We start from the raw sequence: 18,505 nt of genomic DNA, 5'->3' as shown, positions 1-18,505 counted from the left end.
TCAGTCCTGGTACCCCGACTCAGTACTGGTACCCTGACTTGGTACTGGTACCCTGACTCAGTACACTGACTCAGTACTGGTACCCTGACTCGGTACACTGACTCGGTACTGGTACCCTGACTCAGTACTGGTTCCCTGACTCAGTACTGGTTCCCTGACTCAGTACTGGTACCCTGACTCGGTACACTGACTCAGTACCGGTACCTGACTCATACTGGTACCCCGACTCAGTACTGGTACCCTGACTTGGTACTGGTACCCTGACTCAGTACACTGACTCAGTACTGGTACCCTGACTCGGTACACTGACTCAGTACTGGTTCCCTGACTCAGTACTGGTTCCCTGACTCAGTACTGGTACCCTGACTCAGTACTGGTACCCTGACTCAGTACCGGTACCTGACTCAGTACTGGTACCCTGATTCAGTACTGGTACCCTGACTCGGTACTGGTACTGTGACTCGGTACTGGTACTGTGACTCGCTACACTGACTCAGTACTGGTACCCTGACTCGGTACTGGTACCCTAACTCGGTGCAATTACTCAGTCCTGGTACCTCGACTCAGTACTGGTACCCTGACTTGGTACTGGTACCCTGACTCAGTACACTGACTCAGTACTGGTACCCTGACTCGGTACACTGACTCGGTACTGGTACCCTGACTCAGTACTGGTTCCCTGACTCGGTACACTGACTCAGTACCGGTACCTGACTCATACTGGTACCCTGACTCAGTACTGGTTCACTGACCCAGTACTGGTGCACTGACTCAGTACTGGTGCACTGACTTGGTACTGGTACCCTGACTCAGTACACTGACTCAGTACTGGTACCCTGACTCGGTACACTGACTCAGTACCGGTACCTGACTCATACTGGTACCCTGACTCAGTACTGGTGCACTGACCCAGTACTGGTGCACTGACTCAGTACTGGTGCACTGACTCAGTACTGGTACCCTGACTCGGTACTGGTACTGTGACTCGCTACACTGACTCAGTACTGGTACCTGACTCAGTACTGGTACCCTGACTCGGTACTGGTACCCTGACTCATACTGGTACCTGACTTGTACTGGTACCCTGACTCGGTACTGGTATCCTGACTCGGTACTGGTATCCTGATTCAGTACTGGTACCCTGACTCGGTACTGGTACTGTGACTCGGTACTGGTACTGTGACTCGCTACACTGACTCAGTACTGGTACCCTGACTCGGTACTGGTACCCTGACTCGTACTGGTACCTGACTTGTACTGGTACCCTGACTCGGTACTGGTGTCCTGACTCGGTACTGGTATCCTGATTCAGTACTGGTACCCTGACTCGGTACTGGTACCCTGACTCGGTACTGGTACTGTGACTCGCTACACTGACTCAGTACTGGTACCCTGACTCGGTACTGGTATCCTGAATCAGTACTGGTACCCTGACTCGGTACTGGTATCCTGATTCAGTACTGGTACCCTGACTCGGTACTGGTACCCTGACTCGGTACTGGTACTGTGACTCGCTACACTGACTCAGTACTGGTACCCTGACTCGGTACTGGTATCCTGAATCAGTACTGGTACCCTGACTCGGTACTGGTATCCTGACTCGGTAATGGTATCCTGATTCAGTACTGGTACCCTGACTCGGTACTGGTACTCATTGTGTATTTATTATTTTTGTTATTCTCTTTCTATTATTTTTCTATGTTTCTCTCTTCATTGTTGGGAAAGACCCATCAGTAAGTATTTCAAAAGTTAGTCTACACCTGTTGTTTACCAAGCATGGGACAAATAACATCTGATTGATTTGATTTACAGTGCATTCGGAAAGTATTCAGACCCCTTGACTTATTCCACATTTTGTTACATTACAGCCTTATTCTAAAATTGATTAAAAATGTTTTTTTCCCGCTCATCAATCTACACACAATACCCCATAATGACAAAGCAAAAACAGGTTTTTACATTATTTTTTGGAGAGAAAAAAAGAAAATAACTGAAAAATCACATTTACATAAGTATGCAGACCCTTTACTCAGTGCTTTGATAAAAAGCACCTTTGGCAGTGGTTACAGCCCCGAGTCTTATATGGTATGACTTTACAAGCTTGGCACCTGTATTTGGGGAGTTTCTCCCATTCTTCTCTGCAGATCCTCTCAAGCTCTGTCAGGTTGGATGGGAAGCATCGCTGTACAGCTATTTTCAGGTCTCTCCAGAGATGTTTGATTGGGTTCAAGTCCGGGCTCTGGCTGGGCCACTCAAGGACATTCAAAGACTTGTCCCGAAGCCACTCCTGCATTGTCTTGGCTGTGTGCTTCGGGTCATTGTCCTGTTGGAAGGTGAACCTTCGCTCCAGTCTGAGGTCCTGAGCTCTCTATAGAAGGTTTTCATCAAGGATCTCTGTGTACTTTGCTCCGTTCATCTTTGCCTCGATCCTGACTAGTCTCCCAGTCCCTGCCGCTGAAAAACACTCCTTCAGCATAATGCTGCCTCCACCATGCTTCACCGTAGGGATGGTGCCAGGTTTCCTCCAGACGTGACGATTGGCATTCAGGCCAAATAGTTATTCGTTTCAACAGACCAGAGAATCTTGTTTCTCATGTTCTGAGATTCTTTAGGTGCCTTTTGGCAAACTTCAAGCTGTCATGTGCCTTTTACTGAGGAGTGGCCACTCTACCATAAAGGCCTGATTGGTGGAGAGCTGCAAAGATGGTTGTCCTTCTGGAAGGTTCTCCCATCTCCACAGAGGCACTCTAGAGCTCTGTCAGAGTGACCATCGGGTTTTTGGTCACCTCCCTGACCAAGGCCCTTCTCCCCCGATTGCTCAGTTTGGCCGGGCTGCCAGCTCTAGGAAGAGTCTTGGTGGTTCCAAACTTATTTCATTTAAGAATGATGGAGGCCTTTGTGTTCTTGGAGACCTTCAATGCTGCAGAATTGTTTTGGTACCCTTCCCCAGATCTGTGCCTCAACCCAATCCTGTCTCTGAGCTCTACGGACAATTCCTTCGACTTCATGGCTTGGTTTTTGCTCTGACATGCACTGTCGACTGTGGGACCTTATATAGACAGGTGAGTGCCTTTCCAAATCATGTCCAATCAATTGAATTTACCTCAGGTGGACTCCAATCAAGTTGTAGAAACATCTCAAGGATGATCAATGGAAACAGAATGCACCTGAGCTCAATTTCGAGTCTCAAAGCAAAGGGTCTGAATACTATATATCTTTTTTTAAGTTTTAATACATTTGCAGAAATTTCAAAAAAACGATTTGCATTGTCATTATGGAGTATTTTGTGTAGATTGCTGAGGGAAAAAAATAAATTTAATACGTTTTAGAATAAGGCTGTAAAGTAACAAAATTAGGAAAAAGTCAAGGGGTCTGAATAATTTCCGAAGGCACTGTACATGTAGGCTACCCACAAATGTATAAACTCAACACACTCATACAAGTGTTCACATAATTAAAGCCTGGTACAACATATACTGTACATAGGCAAACACACACACATAAAACAAACACTCAGTCAAGGGCCATGGTCACCAGCTTGCATAACTTGTGAGGAGTGGGAGCAAGGGTAGAGGAGGGGAGTGCAGTGGGCGCTGACAGAGATTACTTGTCCCTGGCACAGATCACTGAGTCTGGAGTCACTAGCTGAGGCTTTCAAAACATTCACTGCCCATTGGCTGCTCAAATGCTGCATTCAGACTGAACCCATTTGATTGGCCATTTTGGGTCGAGTGGCGTTCAAAGCCACTCCCACTGAAGGGAGAATTAATCAAATATAGGGAGGGGGAGGGGAGAGTGGGGGACAATGAAATTTAAAGCGACAGTACTCTTAATAATGTGATGGAATATTACCACTGGACAATCAAGTTATTACTGTTGTGTCATTACACATCTATAACATTTATTCAGTGAACATATGTTCCTTATTCATGTGTTATTCAATTAATATAGGCCTAGAGAGGAAGGCAGATTGAAAACTTTATTTTAGGGTTAAGGTTATATTTTGTTTTAAATGTTGCATCGCTGGACTGAAGCTTGCTGGGCGACATTTAGGCCGACTGTAAAGAATTTTTCACACATGAGAGATTGATCAAGAATTTAGTTGCAATTCAATGTTTTAAATGCAAAAATGTTGGTATCTTTAAAAAAAATATATAACCAGAAAGATATTGTATTTCTCCTGCTATCTCTTAGTCCATCAGGAATTAGTAATGATGACAGTGAATTTCCTGTTATGCTGTCAAACAGCTTTCATCACTTTATTGGTCTCACCCACCCTCACCCACACACACAGTCACTCTATAGGCCATTCACAGCTCTAGGACCAGTTTCACCTCCCCGCCACGGGCGCCACCAGTCGTAAACAGTTGGAGGGGAAACAAAACACTGACCTTAGATCAGCTTCTAAGGGCAACTTTATTCTACTCCACCAGAGCAGGTTGACAGCTTTGAGTCGAACTACCCAAACCATACCCAACCCCCACTGTGTTACCAAGAGGCCCGGCTTGGCTCTTGTGTAATATTCCGATTGGTCGTCGGTTCTTGAGGGCGTGGAAATGGGCGTCACTGGAAGTATTGTGATATCACAATCAGCTGTTTTGTACGTTCTACATTCTGATCCGAGGATCAGCTGGAGGAAGCAATAACAGAGGGAAAATCTGCAGGGGAAAAAATCGAACAAGAGGGAAAAAACTGCAGATGTTATACTCTGAACATCAAGTGTAAATTCAAGTTTTACACGAAGCCCCTTCTTCTAAGAAGAAAGCCTTTTTTTATTTTGTATTATGGTGTTTTAACTACCTCACTTAAAAGGCAACCTAAAGCTATGCTTTAAGAATTATTGTCGTTTCTACTTTGTGTGAGATCATCACGTTTACAATTTGAAATATATTGCTAATACAGGTAAGCTATTAAATCTACTTTGCTGTTGTTGTTTGTGCTTTCTGAAAGGCAAACTGTGTAAGCTTGCAGGGTATCAGGCTACCTCTGCCACTGACGCCTGTATAGCTATCTCTGATGATGCATAGCCTATCTCATAACAGCAGATGAAGAAAATGCGAATTAGGTTGTGTTATAAACAGAATCATTCTGAAACAAAACAATCTACATTATGACGGAATTAATCCATTGTAGTAGTGGCTGTCACAGAGGACAATACATTAGTTCTGCATGAAATTAATTATCGACTGTTACGCATCCTAGACATCCGTTTATAGGTCATGGACGTTTTGATGGCTTCCATAAATTTATGCTTTTACGGAAACTTCGACGTCCGGTTTATGATCTCTCAGAATATGAAAATGATGTTTACATAATGTTTTTCACCAAACGCTGGGGTGTTGTGTCGAATGAAGACGATGGGGGGTATTTTTGAATTGTGCCTTTCTCTCTTCCTCAGTGCTTATGTAGGCCTATGTATGGATTTTGAACGACCTCGATATTATAATTGATTCCTTCGCATCAGTCCTATACTGGTGAGCCTATCTGTCATTGCCATGACCCTTCAGCTATATCCATAGCCGTGTCACAGACTCGGAGCTTACACGGATAATTCATGTTTAACCTGACCGCTATCGACAATGACTTATTCTGGGCCCTATTTTTCTCGTCGTCGGTGACATTGGGAAGGTTTTTGTCATCCAAATTACTTTATATCTGGCTTTAAATCAAATGTACACTGCTTGCTGTCGGACCCATAAAATAATAAAACAAATATGTTTTTCCTTATTTTTTTCTCTCTCTCTCATCGGCATCTGTCAATGTGGATCGAAGAACTCGAAACAAAGCAGTTAATGATGTTGAATCATTCCTTTATTTATTAACAATGATTGTGGGTTATTCTTTCTTTTGCATCCGAACAATTGCAGTTTAAATACATAAATAATTATTTGACGGCACCCGAATTGTTCCTTTTCTCTTCGCCGCTGTTCTTTTTTTCCTTTCCTCGACTGAAGTAGGCTGAACCAGCAGCATCAGTGACGTAAGAGTCCTTCGTCATGCAAGCGCATAGGAGGTATTTATGTTTTCTTCGCGATGCCACGCCCATCTCCCTCAGCTCCTCCCTCTGTTTAAACGGCCTTCTGACTGCCATGAGCAGAGAAATTATGAGCGCATCTGGGAATAGCAGAGCAACAGAGCGCTTTTGTTTTGTAGAATTAGGAAGAAAAAATGAAATATATAATTGTCTATATCTGGTCTTTAACTATTTGCTATGAGCTTATACTGGTTTATAACCAGTGGATCAGGGTGAAAAACACAAAAAGCATAAAAGTAATATGCATTTGTACACTGATTTAACACATATTATTATTTTGGCTATGTATAATAAATGATTACCTCAACAGGTACCTGGCAGGGCTGTAATTACCATACCATATGCCATTAGTTTTGAATAACAAATTTTTGCACGTGGGTTCAACCGCCATTCCACACCATTTACTGTAAGGTTATGTTTCCTTTTAGAATGAATTACACCAGTCACCAGTGCTGTCACAATGGAATCTTTATAACCACAAGTAATAATTTAACAGGTACAGTAAACATTGTGATGTCATCCAGATGATAAATGCCTTGTGTTGGTCTATCATATTTCCCCCTTAGTTTATACAGGGCAAAAATATGGGAAACCTCTCGACATTTTACTTGGATACATTTCCAATGTATTTTTTTCCTGTTTTCCCCAAACATCAGTCCTTATATGGACCACCTGAGGCATGAGAGACCACTGCTGGCTGTTTAATGATGTTTCCAATATGTTCCAGTGCTGTTCTTATCCCTGGTGTCGTCTGTCTGTCCCAGTAGACAGAATGGTATATTTATACACCAGGCAGATAATACTGAATTAGCATCACAGCTGACTGATAACATTTGCTTATCAAGGAGACTGAATGGTGCTTCACACAGTTCCTTTAAAGGAAGTGTGTTTGTGTGTGTTTATGACTTGAGAACTCATAAAAAAGTGGCCCTGGGACAGTTTAATATTCTTAGAAAGATTCAAAGTGGGTAAACTCACGTAAATACATTTTTTTATTAATGTTTTATCTCGCATCATCCTGTGACTTCAGTAAGCCTTAAGGAATGCATGAAAAACAGTCAAGAAGGGAGCGGATCAATTCCTCTATGTCCTCTGCAACATCTCTCATATCTCCACCTAAACCATCAACATTAATGTCATTGGTAGCCTTTCGCTTTATTTTACGAGCCTTCTTATGACGTTTTATATTTGCCTTATAAACATATGCAGCCACAGATAAGCCATTACAAAACTGTATAATACAACGATAAGACAGAAGCTAGAAGTTAGAATGAACTTTCTTAGCAGTAGGTTTTTATTGAAATAGAATAAGGCTTTGTTTTATCCTCTCCACAAGCACATCACACTGGTTGAATCAACGTTGTTTCCACGTCATTTCAATAAAATTACATTGAACCAACGTGGAATAGACTTTGAATTGACGTCTGTGCCCAATTAACTTCTGTTTACATCCCTGTTTTGAGAAAGGGCATCATTACTTTCTTCTTGGCTGCTTTCCTGACAGGAGGCTGATGGTCACACACACACACACACACACACACACACACACACACACACACACACACACACACACACACACACACACACACACACACACACACACACACACACACACACACACACACACACACACACACAGACTGGCTCTTTCACAAAGAGCAATTTTGATGGGATCCGATTATGGCTGACCTCTATCGCTTCTGACAAAATGTCTAGTAAATGTGATAATTTCTGTGTGTGTGTGTTTCTCTCCTGTGTCCTCCTGTCGGCCCCTGGTGTCAGTGTCACCATGGCAACCGCCCAAATAAGCAGGAAGTGTCGCTTTCCACCCATGCGTAACATATGTCCCTCTCCTTCTTCATCGCGCTCCTTTCCTTTCATTTATCTCTCTCACCTCATTTTACACCTTTCTCCCTCTCTCTACCTCCTCTGTTTTTATACATATCTGTAGCCTAATCGCTATCTCTTTCTATTCCTCTCTTACACCTCGATCCTTTCCTCTTCTCTCCTTACATTAATCTCTCTCACTTTTTGTCTAATTTTAGAAAGTACACCCTGTCAGATCAGAGAGGTCAGTGTTCCGTCGTACCGTCCAGTAGCCTCTGCAGGAATGATATGTCTCTCTGATATCCAATATCTCCCTCCATGGTTAAATACAGGGACAGAGACTGTAAGTGCAGGCTCCAGTGGCTCAGTTGGTTAGAGTATGCTGCTTGCAACACCAGGGTTGTAGGTTCGATCCCCAGATGACCTATGAAGTATCTAAACTTTTTTGTATATTATACTGTATTTGTTATTTTTTTACTGTCTTTGTGTTACTCCTTCCACCTAGACTCCAGGCCCTGATTACGACCCGAGTTAAGCGTGCGTAAATTGAACTTTTCTCTCTATGCGTACTCTGACCTTGATTTTAAGCATGGGTCGAGTGAACCTGCCGGTTCCAAGTGGAAAAAACGTGTACTTTATTTTTTTCATATAGAAATAACAGCATTCTCCATGCACTGTAATTTCTAAATGGATAAGAGCTAGGTAAATGCATAATCCGTTTGGAGAAGGGGATTGTAAATACACACAGCAATTGTTTTAAGTGATTTTTACTTATGATCCCTGGAGACGAATGTGAAACCAGTGATATGGAAGCTAACGGAAAATCATGTCAACATGACATGTCTTGCTGCCCCTTTTCCACAGTGAAATAGGTTCCAAACACACCAAGACAGTCTTGAAGAGGGCATGAAAACACCTTTCCCAGTCAGGAGATTGAAAAGAATAGGCATGGGTCCTCAGATCCTCAAAAAGTTTTACAGCTGAACCATTGAGAGCATCCTGACTGGTTGCATCACCGCCTGGTATGACAACTGCTCGGCATCCGACCGTAAGGCGCAACAGAGGGTAGTGCGTACGGCCCAGTACATCACTGGGGCCAAGCTTCCTGCCATCCAGGACCTTTATACTAGGCGGTGTCAGAGGAAGGCCCAAAACATTGTCAAAGACTCCAGTCACCCATAGGTCCAAAAGGCTCCTTAGCTGCTTCTACCCCCAAGCCTTAAGACTACTGAACAATTCATCAAATGCACCCTCACCCCTTTTGTTTTGACACTGCTGCTACTCGCTGTTTATTATCTATGCATAGTCACTTTACCGCTACCTACATGTACAAATTACCTCGACTAACCTGTACCCCCACACATTGACTCGGTACCGGTACCCCCCTGTATATAGCCTCGTTATTATTATTTTACTGTGTAACTTTTACATTTTTTACTATAGTTTATTTAGTACATATTTTTTAAACTCTATTTTCTTAAAACGGCATTGTTGGTTAAGGGCTTGTAAGTAAGCATTTTACGGTAAGGTCTACACCTGTTGTATTTGGCACATGTGACCTTTTTTGTGTGATTTGATTTCATAAATAGCTGTGCCATCGTTATGAATGTTAATTGTGTGCCCTCAAAATTTGCATGGATGAAAGTTGGACACCCAAGCTATAGGCTTCTGTAGGGCTGAACCTAGGCTTCTGTAGGGCTGAACCTAACGAATTTACAGTTGAAGTCGGAAGTTTACATACACTTAGGTTGGAGTCATTAAAACTCATTTTTTCAACCACTGCACAAATTTCTTGTTAAATTATAGTTTTGGCAAGATGGTTAAGACATCTACTTTGTGCATGACACAAGTCATTTTTCCAACAATTGTTTACAGACAGATTATTTCACTTATAATTCATTGTATCACAATTCCAGTGGCTCAGAGGTTTACATACACAAAGCTGACTGTGCCTTTAAACAGCTTGGAAAATTCCAGAAAATTATGTCATGGCTTTAGAAGCTTCTGATAGGCTAATTGACATCATTTGAGTCAATTGGAGGTGTACCTGTGGATGTATTTCAAGGCCTACCTTCAAACTCAGTGCCTCTTTGCTTGACATCATGGGAAAATCAAAAGAAATTAGCCAAGATCTCAGAAAAAAATTGTAGACCTCCACAAGTCTGGTTCATCCTTGGGAGCAATTTCCAAACGCCTGAAAGTACCACGTTCATCTGTATAAACAATAGTACGCAAGTATAAACACCATGGGACCACATATCCGTCATAACGCTCAGGAAGGGGATGCGTTCTGTCTCCTAGAGATGAACGTACTTTGGTGCGAAAAGTGCAAATCAATCCCAGAACAACAGCAAAAGACCTTGTGAAGATGCTGGAGGAAACGGGTACAGAAGTATATATATCCACAGTAAAACAAGTCCTATATCGACATAACCTGAAAGGCTGCTCAGCAAGGAAGAAGCCACTGCTCCAAAACCGCCATAAAAAAATCCAGACTACGGTTTGCAACTGCATATGGGGACAAAGATCGTACTTTTTGGAGAAATGTCCTCTGGTCTGATGAAAGAAAAATAGAACTGTTTGGCCATAATGACCATCGTTATGTTTGTAGGAAAAAGGGGGAGTCTTGCAAGCCGAAGAACACCATCCCAACCGTGAAGCACGGAGGGCGGCGGCATCATGTTGTGGGGGTGCTTTGCTGCAGGAGGGACTGGTGCACTTCACAAAATAGATGGCATCATGAGGAAAGGAAAATTATGTGGATATATTGAAGCAACATCTCAAGACATCAGTCAGGAAGTTAAAGCTTGGTCGCAAATGAGCCTTCCAAATGAACAATGACCCCAAGCATACTTCCAAAGTTGTGGAAAAATGGCTTAAGGACAACAAATCCAAGTTATTGGAGTGGCCATCACAAAGCCCTGACCTCAATCCTATAGAAGATTTGTGGGCAGAACTGAAAAAGCGTGTGCGAGCAAGGAGGCCTACAAACCTGACTCAGTTACAGCACCTCTGTCAGGAGGAATGGGCCAAAATTCACCCAACTTATTGTGGGAAGCTTGTGGAAGGCTACCAAAAACGTTTGACCCAAGTTAAACAATTTAAAGGCAATGCTACCAAATAATAATTGAGAGTATAAACTTCTGACCCACTGGGAATGTGATGAAAGAAATAATAGCTGAAAGAAATAATTCTCTCTACTATTATTCTGACGTTTCAAATTCTTAAAATAAAGTGGGGATCCTAACTGACCTAAAACAGGGAATTTTTACTTGGATTAAATGTCAGGAATTGTGAAAAACTGAGTTTAAATATATTTGACTAAGGTGTAAAATTCTGACTCCAACTGTACATGCATACATATACAGTACCAGTCAAAAGTTTGTTCACACTTACTCTTTCAAGGGTTTCTCTTTATTGACTATTTTCAACACCTATTGTACACTTTTTTCCACATTCCAACATTTCATGGTTTGAACTTGAATGTGACAACTTTCAGGATGAATCAAAACCCTGTATTTTTTGTGCGTAAGGGCTCTCCAAACCTGTTTTTTTTTATGATTCATGCATACTTTCCTAACCCTAAAATGTGCCAAAATAATCTACAAAATCAGAGTATTTTTTTAATCTACCAGTTGGTGCTGAAATGGAGACGAAGATGGATAGATGGGTTGGTTGTTTAGCAACAAAAACGACCCGTTCACAACCATCGGGCAAAACAGATGAGGTTGGCTTAGATTGTTGACAACATGTAAACTGTCTTTCTTCTCCAATGTTTATTGAAAACATAAACACATTTGCACAATGACCACTTGTTGTCTCTAAAATATATCGTTGAAGTTGTTGGTTAGCTAGCTAGCAATCAATAACAAGATTAAACAAGCTGAAACGAGCCACGTACGATCTCCACATGGCAGTTTCTTGTCATTCTTGCTAGCAATCTGGCCATCCAGAATCACAACGACAGGCGCGCTGAATTACATGTATTCAACGCGCGCAATGGAAGCACCGTTATATGCACCTTCATAAGGTAAGTCTGAATTCCAACTACTGAGAAGTGTGTAAGAAAGAAAGGCGTGCCTAAGAAAGGCTACTTTTCCTTAATCAGAATCGGGCCCCTCGTGTCTTCTCTCGGTTGTCCATCTGGCCTAAACCCATTCTGTTGTTCACTATAGCAGTAGCACAGGGGGGAGGGTGTAACGCCATTGCGCCTCAGGAACAGCATGGCTGCGTCTCCTTATTCTGCAATAGCTTCCTTTAATCTAAGTTCCTTCATTACAACCCAATTCAAAGAACTCATCTGAAAGAAGCAATCTATCTGTTGGCATTTGTGTCAGAGTGTCTTACAGATTCTAACTGCATGCATACATTTTATGATCCTATTGAGAAAAGACTATTGTGATTGTTTACGCGTATTAAGCTATTTACTTGTTATTCATTTCGGAATTACATTACAATTACCCAATAGTTACACATTTTCCAACTTGAGTTGAATCCTTTGCAGTACAATAAGCACCACAATGTGCGTACTGTTGTTAGGCATAATTTGCTAGTAGATTGAAGACAAATTGACCAGCTGAAACAGAACCGTAAAACTGTTACTGTCTCCAGTCAGCCTGTATCAGTCAGCCTGTCTCCAGTCAGCCAGTATGACCCAGACAAACATTCTCCTGCAGTCTCAAGCGACTGCATCTCAATACTCTAGTGCCTTCCTCTCCTCATCTCCTTCCCTTCATATGCACTGATCTGAGGACACAGAACAGGGGAAAGCATTATAAGTGGATGCCTACTGTGCATTTGGTTTCAGTTTACCCTTCAATTTCTTTCAGATTAGTGCGGGTGAAGGGAAGGAGGTGAGGAAAACACGTGAGACTGTTGAGATGCAGCCAACCAATCACACTTTCTAATCTTTTCCTCATAAATGATTCCTTGACCAACATGATTAAAGTAGCCCTGGAACAGAAAGGCTCTTTTTGTTCAGTTCTGCTCACGTGATTTTGCCACATACACTTCATGGACAAAAGTATAGAAACCTGCTCGTCAAACATCTCATTCCAAAATCATGGGTATTAATATGGAGTTGGTCCCCCCTTTGCTGCTATAACTGCCTCCACTTTTCTGGGAAGGCTTTCCACTAGATGATGGAACATTGCTGCAGGGACTTGCTTTCATTCAAGCACAAGAACATTAGTGAGGTCGAGCACTGATGTTAGGCCTTGCTCGCAGTTGACATTCCAATTCATCCAAAAAGGTGTTTGATGGGGTTGAGGTCAGGAGTCTGTGCAGGCCAGTCAAGTTCTTCCACACCGATCTCAAAACTATTTCTGTGTGGACCTCACTTTGTGCACGGGGCCATTGTCATGCTGAAACAGGAAAGAGCCCTCCCCAAACTGTTGCCACAAAATTGGAAGTACAGAATCGTCTAGAATGTCATTGAATGCTGTAGCGTTAAGATTTCCCTACACTGGAACTAAGAGCCCTAGCCGGACCAAGAAAAACAGCCCCAGACCATTATTCCTCCTCCACCAAACTTTACAGTTGGCACTATGCATTCGGACAGGTAGTGTTCTCCTGGCATCCGCCAAACCCAGATTCATCCGTCTGACTGCCAGATGGTGAAGCGTGATTCATTACTCCACTGCTCCATAGTCCAGAGTCCAATGGAGGCGAGCTGTGCACCACTCCAGCCGATGCTTGGCATTGCGCATGGTGATCTTAGGCGTGTGTGCGGCTGCTTGGCCATGGAAACCCATTTCATGATGCTCCCGACGAACAGTTCTTGTGCTGACGTTGCTTCCAGAGGCAGTTTGGAACTCTGCAGTGAGTGTTGCAACCGAGAACAGACGATTTTTACGAGCTACGCGCTTCAGCCCTCAGCGGTTCCGTTCTGTGAGCTTGTGTGGCCTACCACTTCACGGCTGAACTGTTGTTGCTCCTAGACGTTTCCACTTCACAATAACTGCACTTACAGTTGACCGGGGCAGCTCTAACAGGGCAGAAATTTGACTAACTGACTTGGAAAGGTGCCACGTTGAAAGTCCTTGAGCTCTTCAGTACGGGCCATTCTACTGCCAATGTTTGTCTATGGAGATTGCATGGCTATGTGCTCAATTTTATACACCTGTCAGCAACAGCTATTGCTGAAATAGTCAAATCCACAATTTTTGGCCATATCGTGTATCTCCTTCATCTCGCTTTTTACTACTTTGTGATTTGCAACGCTGCTTTCTAATGTTCCTCTCCACTTGTTCCCATTGTCTTTGGATTTGTAATCTAAATATTTTCTTGCTGTTATTAATAGTCTCCTGTCTTTCTTTTGTCTCCCCACAGGCCTTTGCAGCGATACCAAGTAAAACCTTACATTTGCACTAAGGAAGCCTGTCGAGTCCTGTAAGAAAATCAACCTACGAGATCAAGACAAGAAAAGGGTTGAAGCAAAGAGAGGCCAAGAAAACCGTGCTCACTTTCCTGACCTGGGAACTGTTTGACAAAGCGAAATAACGAACTAAATAAGACTACAAAAATACTTAATAAGTAGCAAAAACACACAAAGGCAGCTAGCTATACCTTGAGAACTACAACTATACACAGAACCTGACTTCCGCGATCCCTGACCCTTGACTTTTTACCCATTGACGTGTACCCGACCAACCAGCCTAGCCATGTTCCAAGCTCTGAGCAGCCTGTTCTTCGGAGAGGTGGAGGAGGTGGCCGCAGAGATCAAGGGGCCCAACCCCTGTGTGACCGACGCTGACGAGGAAGGATGGATGCTGGTCAACCTGCCCGGTGAGTCCTCCCTTAGGGATGGTTGGAAGGGGTTGGAAGTGGAGAGGGAAATGGTAGTCACTAGATGGCCATGCCAGAATGGACAGAAGTGAGGATATTGACGGTACTGTTGAGCATGTACATCAGCTGTTCGTTTTCTAAGGTCAAAGGTTTTGGTGATTTGTGGTCAGCACTTCAGTCCTCTCTAGTGTGGCCATATAGTGATGGGGGTGTGGGGGCTAATATATTGTTTAAAATCTCCATAAAAGGGAATCTGAATAGTTTAGAGGCCACGTCTCAAACTAATTATATAAGCCCCAATGAAACACATCACAAAACAGTCAGTACAACAATACTGTCACTGACATGACCAAGCGGTTATAGGGTCGAAGTAACTAATTATATTATTCCTATTTTTATGTTTTGTGTTTCTTTACCCTTTCTTCTCCCCCCTCTACAATTAAAAAAAAAATATCCTGACATTTCTCACACTGGTGTGTGTGTGTGCGTGTGTCTGTGTGCGTGCCTGCGTGTGTGTGCGTGCGTGTGCTCCCCTTTTAATGACCCCACAACCTGCATGGCTTCTTCCCCTTTGCCTTCCCCTTTCCCCCTAACCTACACCACCCTAAACATACACCCTACCTCAATTGGCCAACTCCTCCACGGTCCCACCTTTACTCTGTTCTCAGGGGAAGCTGATTGTGTGATTCTAGTAGAGGGAGGGATAGAGGCGCCATCGATAGCACAGGCGCAAGCACAAAACAACCAATCAAATCACCCAGACACACCCACCAGAACTGAGTGCCCCGTCCCCTCTCCAACCCCTCCCCCCAAACATCAGAATCGCCACAGAACACACAAAGCTTGTTCACGAGCGGCGACAGTGGCGCCATCATACCCCCTCTCCACTCTCCCTTCTGCTAGCCCGTTAGCCACGGGAATCGTTACGCCCATATCCCTAAAAAGGCGGGCCAGGCTCTCCACCCCATCTGTGTCCCCTGGCAGTAGTGGGTCGGAGAGAGGCTGCATGGACGAGAGCTGGTTCGTTACCCCTCCCCCCTGTTTCACTGCAGAGGGAGCCACGGCCGAGACCAGCCCCATGGAGGATCTGCTTATAGAGCACCCCAGCATGTCCGTCTACGTCTCCCCTAGCAACCTGTCCACGATCTCCAACGGCAACCTGTCCATCGTCGGGGAGGAAAGCATCACCAGCCTGACAGGCAGCATGAGGTGAGGACTGACCGACCGACCGACACCTTATTATATCTTTGTCACCATGTAATAGATCTGGCACATAGCCACAGTTCTATGAGAGAGCTACATTTACATTTAAGTCATTTAGCAGACGCTCTTATCCAGAGCGACTTACAAATTGGAAAGTTCATACATATTCATCCTGGTCCCCCCGTGGGGAATGAACCCACAACCCTGGCGTTGCAAGCGCCATGCTCTACCAACTGAGCCACACGGGACCACATAACTGCTTGACTAATGTTCTATACCCCCACTTCCTCCTATTCCTCCCCTCCTCTAGCAGGGTGGCAGAACCAGCCGCTACCTCTGCCGTCCATAATACCATGCCCACCAGGGTGACCCGAGGAGCCGCTGCCCAGGCTGGTACCCTGGCCAAGGTGACCCAGGTGGCCAGGGTTCAGAGGGGCAAGGCCCGCATTGAGAGGCGCCACCTTGGACGCAACCGCATCCAGCGCCAGAACCGCACTAGGGAGCAGGTTCCCCGCCACGCAGCCCACGCTAGAAACACCTACCTGCACCAGCCCTGCCAGCGTAACATCTGCCACTGAGCTTCCACAAACACAGGGGGAGCCATTTACTCTGAGGGCATTAGTGGTTATACTCCCCCTTACATATATACAGGTAGATTTATATGGACACACACACATATATACTCATGTCGACAAATATGTAAATACACATGCACACAACGTACACGCATCATTTACACATGCACACACAGCACATAGACACTCTCTCTCTCTTTCACTAAATCACTCTCTCACACACACACACACACACACACACACACACACACACACACACACACACACACACACACACACACACACACACACACACACACACACAGACACACACACACACACACACACACACACACACACACACAAATAATTGATTTACGTAGGCTACTGTGCCATGTTAGGCCCTAAACCCCAACCAAGCCCTCTAATTACTTAAGTCTATTGTTGTTAGCTGTCACATATAAACATTTTTGAAAAACTTGCAAAAAAATATTACTTAGCAACTAATATGTGTGTAAAACTATAAAAAGTTCAATCTACTCTCTCCATTTCAGTTGAAACACTCCTCTCCTCTGTCTCTTCCTAGTGGAAGTCCACCTATTTACTGTGATGGAACACATGGCCCTCTCCCCTTTGCAGCCGTCCTAATGCTTTTAATCAGGTTGGGGGACAGACAGGCTAAGGAGGAGTAATTAAAGATGCTCACTCTCTTTCTGCGGGAACAAGCTTTTTTAGGGAATCTTTATTAGATAGTACACCCATGGACACGTAATCATTTTAGCCGTTGAGTATCTACGTAGCTATACTTGTTATGAATGAAGACAGGGAAAGGCTGCCCACATCTCATCTTGTCCTTTATTTGCAGTGTTTGAGTTACGAAACACTTTTTTATTAAAAAAATCTGTTCGCAAAAAGGAAGGGTATACCGTGTACATTACAGTGAGAGAGGAGAAAAACCAGAAGAGGCGTTTTTCCTCTTGTCCCAATGTGAGGGATGGAAGCAGGTTGAGGAAGGTGAAAGAGAGGACGACGAAAACAGACTAAAGAGTAAAAAGAAGACAAGAAACGACGAATTGGAGAGTTTAGATAGGATGACAGAGGAACCAGAGTAGATATAGTTGACTGTGTAGTGTAGCTTTCTGGGTAACCAATAGCTCGTTTTTAGAATGCCTAACTGGCTACTTTTACATATTTGGCTTGCCATCTGTGACTAAGACAAGTTTGCCAATGCTGAAACAAACAGGCACTCTGTTATCTCAAGTCAGGCAGCCTTGCAAAGCAGGAAGCTGATTCCCTAATTTCCTAAACGTCTTTGTTCGACAACTACAACACGATCATGAAAGTAATTCAGAGCTGTCTGGTCATAAGAAGTCTAGTATAGCTAGCTTCAATGACTGTGCATAGTTAACTGTGTATGTCCTGTGCAAATTACTTTGTTGGGACGTACCATAATTATATATGTAGGGAAACTAGCCAAGGGTTGCCTGTAGGTTACAAGGTATGACAGGCTAAAGTAGGTGCAAGGCGGTATAGATGGCAACTCTTTATTATATTTTGGTTTGTTTGTTTGTCTGCTACTGTTATTAAAGTTATGAAGAAGGTAGGCCTAACCAATGCTCTCTGAATGATGTCTGTGATAGGAAAAGCCTGTTCCCTGCAGCCCCATAATGAGAGCACACCGTTTCATCCAAATAGCTGACAACCTAAAAACTTGGCCTAGTTTGACAGAATGACTGTGAAAGATTCACACTTTGAGGAGAATAGTATAAAGGAAAAAAATTGAGAAAAAATCTATATACATTTGCTCAGCACACACATTGGGCTCCAACTGATGTTGTTGTGCTATGATGCTTTTGCATTAAGACACCTCCCCCTAACTAAATATTAACCAAGTGACAACCTTACCCATGAAAAGACGAACAGGGAAATAGATAACATCGACCAATCCCTTTTCACTTCACGTCATTCAGTGACAACAGGGTAATCATGATAGGAGACTCGGGGTGAACACACAAACACACACACACACACGATGTCCACCGGGCTGATACTGCTCAGTGTTTCTAGTAAAGACTAGCTCAAGGACAGAGAATGAGTTATG

The 18,505-nt window shown here is 43.6% G+C and overlaps 1 protein-coding gene across 3 annotated transcripts; it reads left to right on the top strand.

The window, feature by feature from the left end:
• The first annotated feature begins 4,611 nt into the window (after positions 1-4,611).
• On the top strand, positions 4,612-17,318 carry tp53inp2 (tumor protein p53 inducible nuclear protein 2). Of its 3 annotated transcripts, none has more exons than XM_071348964.1 (4): positions 4,612-4,902; positions 14,192-14,647; positions 15,700-15,856; positions 16,161-17,318. In XM_071348964.1, exons 2-4 carry the CDS (start codon positions 14,524-14,526, stop codon positions 16,426-16,428), a joined length of 549 nt encoding a protein of 182 aa, XP_071205065.1. In that variant the 5' UTR covers positions 4,612-4,902; positions 14,192-14,523; the 3' UTR covers positions 16,429-17,318. The 3 variants fall into 3 exon arrangements, with proteins under 3 accessions (XP_071205065.1, XP_071205064.1, XP_071205063.1); XM_071348963.1 differs by having other exon boundaries at positions 15,316-15,856; positions 16,164-16,561; XM_071348962.1 differs by having other exon boundaries at positions 15,316-15,856; positions 16,161-16,561.
• Positions 17,319-18,505: the final 1,187 nt, after the last annotated feature.

This window comes from Salvelinus alpinus, chromosome 17 (genome assembly GCF_045679555.1).
Source record: "Salvelinus alpinus chromosome 17, SLU_Salpinus.1, whole genome shotgun sequence".
NCBI classification, from domain to species: Eukaryota; Metazoa; Chordata; class Actinopteri; order Salmoniformes; family Salmonidae; genus Salvelinus; species Salvelinus alpinus.
Note: the sequence above shows the minus strand (reverse complement) of the source record. Positions and strands in the feature narration are given on the sequence as shown.

What these genes read in the sequence shown, in the direction of transcription:
- tp53inp2 (XM_071348962.1), top strand. Translation starts at nt 14,524, where the DNA reads ATGTTCCAAGCTCTGAGCAGCCTGTTCTTCGGAGAGGTGGAGGAGGTG. An exon ending in GATGCTGGTCAACCTGCCCG is followed by an intron (nt 14,648 to 15,315) that starts GTGAGTCCTCCC and finishes CTCTGTTCTCAG; the next exon opens with GGGAAGCTGATTGTGTGATT. An exon ending in AGCCTGACAGGCAGCATGAG is followed by an intron (nt 15,857 to 16,160) that starts GTGAGGACTGAC and finishes CCCCTCCTCTAG; the next exon opens with CAGGGTGGCAGAACCAGCCG.